Source organism: Olea europaea, unplaced genomic scaffold (assembly GCF_002742605.1).
Source record: "Olea europaea var. sylvestris unplaced genomic scaffold, O_europaea_v1 scaffold3027, whole genome shotgun sequence".
Taxonomy (NCBI): Eukaryota; Viridiplantae; Streptophyta; class Magnoliopsida; order Lamiales; family Oleaceae; genus Olea; species Olea europaea.
In genome coordinates this window covers 1-9,106 of record NW_019248945.1, presented here as the reverse complement: position 1 = coordinate 9,106, position 9,106 = coordinate 1, and the positions used below count along the sequence as shown (strand labels likewise).

The 9,106-nt window shown below is 34.2% G+C and overlaps 1 protein-coding gene across 1 annotated transcript; it reads left to right on the top strand.

Moving 5' to 3' along the window:
- The first annotated feature begins 3,277 nt into the window (after positions 1 to 3,277).
- LOC111384855 (subtilisin-like protease SBT1.8) lies at positions 3,278 to 6,016 on the top strand. Its single transcript, XM_023009190.1, has 2 exons — positions 3,278 to 4,883; positions 5,314 to 6,016. The coding sequence occupies exons 1-2, from the start codon at positions 3,278 to 3,280 to the stop codon at positions 5,973 to 5,975; spliced, it is 2,268 nt and encodes a 755-aa protein (XP_022864958.1). The 3' UTR covers positions 5,976 to 6,016.
- The last annotated feature ends 3,090 nt before the right edge of the window (positions 6,017 to 9,106 follow it).

The window sequence follows — 9,106 nt, the reverse complement described above, 5'->3', positions numbered from 1 at the left end:
TTGTTTGTTAAATGCTTCCAATTAATTTAATGAAGAACAAAGTATTTCCTATTTTTATTTAGGGAATTTTATTACGCATCATGGCTTATGTTCAGGTCCTAATTTTTTTCATCTAGATATTTTAATAGTTTAGTATATGTAAAATTGAATCACTACAATGTACTGAGATGGAAATTAAAGAATATTGAGAATAAATATATAGTTTGAGCCTTTATGGGCGATATTTTATAACACTAAAAAAATTATTGTCAATTCAGTTGGACGATTCTCTCAAAATTAGGGGGAGAAATTAAGAAGATGAAAATAATTATAAATGCATCTTATCTAAATTTTCGCAAAAGTTCGAAAAATAATTTATTTAGATGCATTTACTGACCTAAGAGATAAACAATATCTCACTCACCAATTTTAAATGCTCCAGCACTAATTGATGTCCTAGGAAGACAATTTGATAGCATTATATTTAATATATTTGTGGCACGCTTGAAGTGTGGTGCTATTTGATTGTAGCACAAAAAATCTTCGAACGAAGATAGAACAATTAGCAAAGATGGTTCCAATTAAGGAGGTATATACTCTTAATGAGTATTTAGACATAACAAATTATAAAATTTCAGAAAAGGTTTAGGTACTTAATATGTTAAAAGTTGAGGTATTTCAATAAATTATATCATTATGGAAAAAGAAATAGAATCAAAAAGAAAAATTGTCGACAATACTTTTGCAGGTGATGTACAACATTATATTATAAATATCAAGGATATCGAAATAAATTTGTCATCAATCGAAGTAATGTTTGGTCAAATGAAATGACATGATCATACTAAATTAAATTTACTAGAGAAACCTAAAATTTTTGGATCTACAGCCTTAACACCAAAAGATGTATATTTATGCTAAATGAAAATGAAAAAGTAAAGTCTTAATATGAAATATACGACTTTTTAATGATAAATGTCGCGAAAACTTGTATAAATAAATAAGTTATCATGTGGTGGATGTAATCACATGTTTCTATCTTGTTAGAGTGACAATGCATGAAATTTGATATACATATACTAAATGTGATTATAGTCAACTTATCTTACATACAATTTAATATTATTCTTGAATGATTTAATATGCTTGAAGCATAATTCAAGTGATATTATCATGAGTGGGAGTAAATACGCTTTATACTCTTTTTCCTTTGACCAAGGTTTTGTCCCATTTGTTTTTCCTACTAAGGTTTTTAACGAGACAACTTTTATAACGTATTCAAAAGAATAATGTACTATTTTTCTATCATTAGGATTTTTCCCACAGGGTTTTTTTAATAAGATTTTAATGAGTCATATTCTTTGTGCTATGATGTCCTTAACCTAAAGGCATCTACCCTAAAAATGTATACTCTTATATGTATGAAACTCTTGAAGAGATCAACAAGAGCTATTTTTTGAATCTTATATTATTACAATTATTAAAGGATGATAAATATCTGGTATGAAAACGATGCAAAACAACACGAGACATATTTGACTAGAAATTGTAATATGGAAGACATTGATGTACAAGACATGAATAGCTAGATATAAGAATTGAAATTAGGGGAGTAACTGTACTTTTTTTCCTTGAATCAAGTTTTGTTCCACTATTTTTCTTGACAAGGTTTTAATGAGGCAATATTTTATTACTCCAAATTATTTGTATTCTTTTTTATTTGTTGGCATTTTTGTTCCCATCACATTTTTGCCAAATAAGGTTTCAATGAAATAGTTATTCTACAAATAATTGTCAAAGGGGGAGTGTTATAAAATAATGAGATGATTATTGATGATTATTTAATGCTATCATGATACATGGATAAATCTTATCTAGTTTAGAAAATCTATTTCATTCCAATTGTAACTCTCATTTTGGATCCTATAAATATAAGACATTAGTTCTTAATAATACACACAAGTCTATTGATTTCTCCATAGTTTCTTCTCTTTTCTCTCTTTTTATAACAATTTATATTTACTTTGAATTAGTCATAATTAAATTCAAAAAGTTGTTTTTTATTATAATATTATATAGTTTGTTGGAGTATTTATTTATTTAATCTTGAAATCCGGTTCGATTTCAGGTCAACCCCAATTTGACCTTTTGATTCTTGATCATTTTCCTTTTTCGAGTTGATGGTCGGGTCTATTTTTAAATGTGAATATTAATTGTATTGAATGAATCTATATAATCATGCTCTGTTATTATTGTAATAAGTCAAACGAATTTAAGATGTATTTATCCAGAGTGCCACTCACACGAATGTAACTTTTTTTCTATTTCAGGAATAGCATCAAATTCTTTTCTCATGATTCATTATAAGTAATGCTATATTTAGCATCATTGATGCCATACAAGATTAGGTGTCGTTAAATATCATTAAATTAAATGAATCACATAATTTTACCTTTAATTGAATATATCATATGATGTCATATGACTGGTGTTTCATAATATTATTCATTCATTATAAGTTTCTCTAAATAATTTTTAAATGCTTCAACCATGAAACAAGATAGAATTAAGAAAAAATATTAGTAATGTCAAAATATCCAAAGAGTGTAAATGAAAATTTGACCTTTTTTTAATATTTTTCTTTCGTTATCAATACGCGGCAATCTAATGTGGTTGATTTATATAAAAATAAAAAATAAAAATTCTATGAATGTAGTGGGTAATTTTCATCCCAGGCACCAAATTTTTTTAGGCTCATTGAACTTCAATTTAACTTTAAATTTCACGACGTTGTCACATTTCATCACCAATCATTTTCTAAATTACTAGTTGATAATCATATTGTAACAATTCTTCCATGTAATTGCAAAGTGCCACCTTCGATTTTTTTTTTAAATAAATTTAAATTTCTTTATTAAATTTAAGAATAATCATGTTTTTTACTCTAACATGCCTCAAGTGGAATATATGTGATTAAGTAGTGAAATTTGGAAATAAATTAAAATAGAATTACTCAATTTGGTATTACATTAAAATTAAATAACGTAATTAAGGATAAATTAAAGCAGTGGAAAATTGTTGAATTTCCATGCTTCTTCTCAATAAATTAATAACCAAGTATATTTACTGGAATTATTATGCCACCTCACAAGATGGTAGTAAAAAATGGAAAATTCAGGGCGTTTAATTAGTCTGTTTTTGTATATAAACCCTGTAGCAGTCGACCCTTCTTTACCATATTTTTTGACAGTCTCGAAGACTGTCTCCTCTTTTGCCCGCTCATTGCTTAACACTTACAATGGAGTTGGGTTCAGCGATTTGGTTCTGCATTGTATTTTCCCTTGTTCTTCAGTCATCTCTTGCAAAGAAAACTTACATTGTACAAATGAAACACCACCAAAAGCCCAGTTCCTATGCCAAACACAGTGAATGGTACGCTGATAGCCTCCAATCCTTCACTTCCGCTACCTGGGATTCAGTACTCTACACCTACGACACCGCGTACCATGGTTTTGCGGTGGCGCTGGACGCGGACGAGGCAGATTCACTCCGAAAATCTGATGCTGTTAATGCAATTTACGAGGATATGGTTTATACCCTACACACGACTCGAACTCCAGAGTTTTTAGGCCTGGACGATGAACGGGGGACGTGGGCAGGCCACACCCTACAGGAACTGAATCAGGTTGCACAAGATGTCATAATTGGTGTGTTGGATACCGGCGTTTGGCCCGAATCCAAGTCGTTTGATGATGCTAACATGCCTTCTGTGCCATCCAGATGGAAGGGAAAGTGCGTGGCGGCTGATGACTTTGATTCGAAGATCCACTGTAATAAGAAGTTGATAGGTGCTCGATTCTTTTCCAGAGGACACAACATGGCATCTGAGGGAGCAGAAGCCCAAACTCCCCGGGACGAGGTTGGTCATGGAACCCACACGGCAAGTACGGCAGCTGGATCTCTGGTAGCAAATGCCAGCCTCCTTGGCTATGCAAGTGGAACCGCTCGAGGAATGGCTCCCCACGCCCGGGTGGCCATTTATAAAGTATGCTGGAAAACGGGTTGTTTCGGGTCTGATATACTGGCTGGAATGGAGCAAGCAATTCTTGACGGAGTAGATGTCTTGTCTCTCTCACTAGGGGGAATATCTCTACCTTATTATCTCGATACCATTGCAATTGGAGCATTTACAGCAATGGAGAAAGGGATTTTTGTTTCGTGTTCTGCTGGAAACGATGGTCCTGATAAAGCTACAGTCGCAAATGTGGCTCCATGGATCATGACTGTTGGAGCCGGTACTCTGGATCGGAACTTCCCGGCTTATGCTACATTAGGCAATGGACAGAAATTCACTGGTGTATCGTTGTATACTGGGAGAGGAATGGGGGAGAAAATGGTTGAATTGGTTTACAGTAAAGATAGCAACAGTTCTAGCAATTTTTGTTTAGAAGGATCGCTTGATCCGGCCATTGTGCGTGGGAAAGTGGTGGTATGCGACAGAGGAGTCATTGAAAGGGTCGAAAAGGGTGTGGTGGTGAGGGATGCTGGTGGGATTGGAATGATTGTAGCTAACACGGCCGCGAGCGTGGAAGAGCTGGTGGCGCACAGTTACATAATACCTGCGCTGGACGTTGGAAGGAAAGCGGGGGATATAATAAGGGAATACGTTAAGACGGTTAAGAAGCCTATGGCCGTGATCAGCTTTGGTGGGACGATGTTAAATGTGAAGCCATCGCCGGTAGTGGCTGCATTCAGCTCGAGGGGGCCGAACTTTGTGACTCCCCAGATATTGAAACCGGATATACTTGGACCGGGTGTCAATATCTTGGCTTCTTGGTCCGAGGATGTTAGCCCGTCACAGCTCGAGCAGGACACCCGTAGGACTTCCTTTAATATAATATCCGGTACGTTGGCCTTCATTTATTATCAGTTTAAGTTCTGATTATGAAAATCGAAAAATATTTTAATTTTATCCCAAGATGTTGAGTCGATCATATTAATTTTACAATTATATATATCATGTTTTCAGTACTTATTTAGTTAAACATCTTGAAACACGCAAATGCTTTCATTTCAATCTTTTTTCATCTCAAAATGGATAAAAATCATGATGGAAAATGTATTTTTTTGTTTAGAAGTTGATGTCTGATGATTAAAATAGGAATTCAATTTGGGAAGAGATTGCTAATAAGAGACTGGTCCCTTTTGAACAGACGTGGCATGATTGTGAAAGATTATTAGCAAGAGCATGCAAACAATCTTTTTTTAGGGCCGTGTTTGTTTTTAATTTGTTACTATAATTTCTCAACATTGCTGATAATTTGGTAACTGCAGGTACGTCCATGTCTTGCCCACACATTACCGGCTTGGCAGCTTTGCTGAAAGCAGCACATCCGGATTGGAGCCCGAGCGCTATCAAGTCCGCGCTAATGACTACGTCCTACACGCATGACAACACAAATTCTCCTTTACGCGATGCTGCAGATAATTCGTATTCCAATCCGTGGGCTTATGGAGCCGGCCATGTCGACCCACAGAAGGCCTTGTCCCCAGGTCTAGTATACGACATCACCCCACAAGGGTACATCCGCTTCCTTTGCTCTTTGGGCTATGCCATCAAGCAAATACGAACCATTGTTAAGCACCCGAACATCACCTGCAGCAAGAGATACTCTGATCCGGGCCAGCTCAACTATCCATCATTCTCGGTCCTTTTTTGGAAGTCTAATGTTGTTCGGTACTCGCGGAAGTTGACAAATGTTGGAGCTGCTGGATCTATCTACCAAGTGAATGTCGAAGCTCCCCCTTCGGTGACGGTAACGGTGAAGCCAGCAAGGTTAGTTTTTAGAAACGTGGGCGATAAGCATCGATATAAGGTTACGTTCGTGTCAAAGAAGGGCTTAAATCAAAGTGCTGCCTTTGGTTCCATTTCCTGGAGCAATGCCCAGCATCAAGTGAAGAGTCCAGTTTCCTTCTCCTGGACAAGCGTGTTATGATTCTCGATCCCGAATTCTATCCTTGGCCGACAATTGTCAAGTAGGAGCTTGTGAAACAATTTGCTAAAATAATTTGTTATTTAGCTTTGAATTTCCTATGTAATGGAATTAGGCCTACAGGGCCAGGTACCACAGTTTACAGACAAGTGGAAATTACGGGAAGTGACATTTGGAGATCGCATTTCATAAATCATATGTTATGTTTTCTATTTCAAAAATTAGATGTTTTGTTAATTAATTAATATATTTTAAATATTAATAATTATATTACAAAATAAATATATTTATTTATTCTATCCAACCACACGTACCAAAACTTAATCATTTTTAACCTCTCCATTCTCTCTTCTCTCTCTATCCCAACTTCTATCATCTCTCTAACTGCTTGTCGTCACCACAACCCTCACTGGCACCATCACACCGCCGTCACCACCTTGTTGTTACCACGCTTGACTAACTCACCACACCAACCAAAAATCTCCAACCCTAAAGCCACAAGAGTAGTCACCACCTTCGTCTATGACATCATCACCACAAATTCACCATCTTCAACTCAACCATCAACACCACACCAAACAAATCAAGGGAAACTGAGGAGATGTGAAATAAATAAATAGATTGCCCCGAGCCTCTGGTGACGTAGCGACTCTTAGCATCGATAATGCCGGGATCTTGGAAAATTTGTGTGGAAGTGAAGAGACATGGAGAAATGTCGGGATTTGCTATAGCAATGAACGATGGGATCTTGGAGAATTTGTGTCGCGCTTCATGCAGCGGTAGCATAGTAACATCTTGAGGTGATGGCGATTTTCGTAAGGTTGTAGCAGTGCTGACTATTTCTGTTGGTGATTTTTGTCGATTGTGTTTGTAATGAGTGGTGTGGTGGAGGTCATCACAATGGTAGCGTCGGTGTTAGTGATGATGGTGCCTGTGTTGTGTGGTCGTGTGTGGCGATGTGGTGGTGTTTTCTACGATTAGTTCATTTGTTTTAAGGTAGTGGTGTTGCTATTGAGGAGTGGTGGTGGTGGTTCTGCAACGACGATGGTAGTGGTGTTGTAAGAGATAGTGGTGAGATGGTGCTCGCAAGTGTTGGTGGTAGTCACAAATTATTTGGTTTACTATGACCATTAAATTGTTTAATTTGTGACCAATAAAAAAGATAAATTGTGACCAAGAAATAATGTGTGATCTAAATAATTGTTAATTTGTGACTGATAATTTCATAATTTATGACTATAAAATAAGTTTTGGATTATAATATTTATGATCTGTGATCAATAAATAAATTGTAATTTATAAATTTTTGATTTGTGATCGATAAACAAATTATGACCTATAAAACTTTTGAATTGTGACCGTAAAATAATTTGTGACATATAAAAATTTTGATGTGACGGAAAAAATAATATGTGACTAACTAAATCGTTAATTTGTGATCATAATTGTATAGATTTGTAACCTCAATGTATTTGATTAATAAAATATATAATTAATTAATTAAATCATAAATAAATTTTAATAATTATTTAATTTTTGAAATTTGAAATCTTTGTTCCTAGTCTTGAAATGAGTAATATTTAACTTCTTAGTTATGTATTTTTCTCACAAGAAAGCATTGTGCTACATGATAACTCAAAAAGGCTTCATAGTTTTGCTGGGCCATCATCGCCCTTAGAAAGGTCCAAAATATGTCATCTCCCTAATGAATTTTGTTTAGAAAGGGGGAGAATACGTAGTTTTAAAGTACATTTAAGAAACTCGTGGAATTCTTTGAAAAATCACCATTTGATAAAATTTTGTGATCTGTTAATTAATTAAGTAGGTTAATGTCACAATAACATATTATTTATGATCATAATCACATGTTAGTTACAAATCACATAAACTCATAGTCACAATAACATAAAACGTGGGTCACAATTACAAATTAATTGCAAATCTCACATCTTTATAGTTCACAATTTATTTATAAATCACAAATTATCAAACTACAATTATCCAATTAATTAATCACAAATTACTCTTCATCTTCCCACCTTACCCCACCCCGCTCCTCTGTTTTCGGTACCACTCAAATAACCCCTATCTCCTAAAATCCACAACCCACTATCACCATCATTACTACTCTCACCTCAAATTCCACGCCCCGGCCACCCCTCACTCCACTACCTCCGACACTATCCAAATTGCAGTTGGCACCTCAAATGCACAACCAACCACCTTCACCTCAAATCCACCACCCCCACCACCTCCAAAGCATCACCACCACCTCAAATCCACAGCAATCTCCACTGCCAACCCACCACACCATCAAATTTTTAAGTTGAAACTTAAATTGTAGATTGAGGGTAATTTTCTCTTTAAGGAATTGCAAAGTTCCATATTTACAAAAGAAATGAACTTTGCATAGACCATTAAATAATATTACAATTTAAAGATGTCATATAATATTTGAAAAGATGAAAGGTAAAGCACCAGATACTATTTTCCTTTTAAACACTGCATATTTGGTAAGGCTAGTCAACGTTAAACGTGTAATAAAATGTTTTATAACTACTATAAATGTAATATTTTCATATTTGTGGATGTTAATTAATTTAGAATTAAAATCTGGGAATATATACATGACAATGAACGTTTAATTATTTATTTAATTTCTGGATGTTAATTTACATACATGGACGTAAATTATGAAATGTATGCTTGAAGGTGAAATTCTAATTAACTTATAATTAGAATTAATAATACCGAAGTACATAAATGAATATGAATATTAACTAAATGAATGCGAATGTTAATTAATTGAAAGTTAATATTATGAAATTCATATGTTAATGAAAGTATACATGTGAAATGAATCTATCAAATGTACGTGAACATTAATAGTAACTAAATGCTTTAATAAATACTTATTTTTTTTTAAAAATTAAGGTATTATTGAAATAATTAATTTACAATATGGCTAAAATTGTCCAAAATATTATTTCAACTTGATGTGATATTTAATAAATTATAGATAAACTAAAAATTAATAAATAATAAAAAAATGAACTTAATTTATTTCGTCTAGATGCTGAAATCTTATGTACCAAACTCTAAACATTTACTATCCATTCCAACCAAACTCTAAC

Coding starts and splice junctions, on each gene's coding strand:
- LOC111384855 (XM_023009190.1), top strand. CDS start 3,278: ATGGAGTTGGGTTCAGCGATTTGGTTCTGCATTGTATTTTCCCTTGTT. Junction 4,884..5,313: donor TTCCTTTAATATAATATCCG/GTACGTTGGCCT, acceptor TGGTAACTGCAG/GTACGTCCATGTCTTGCCCA.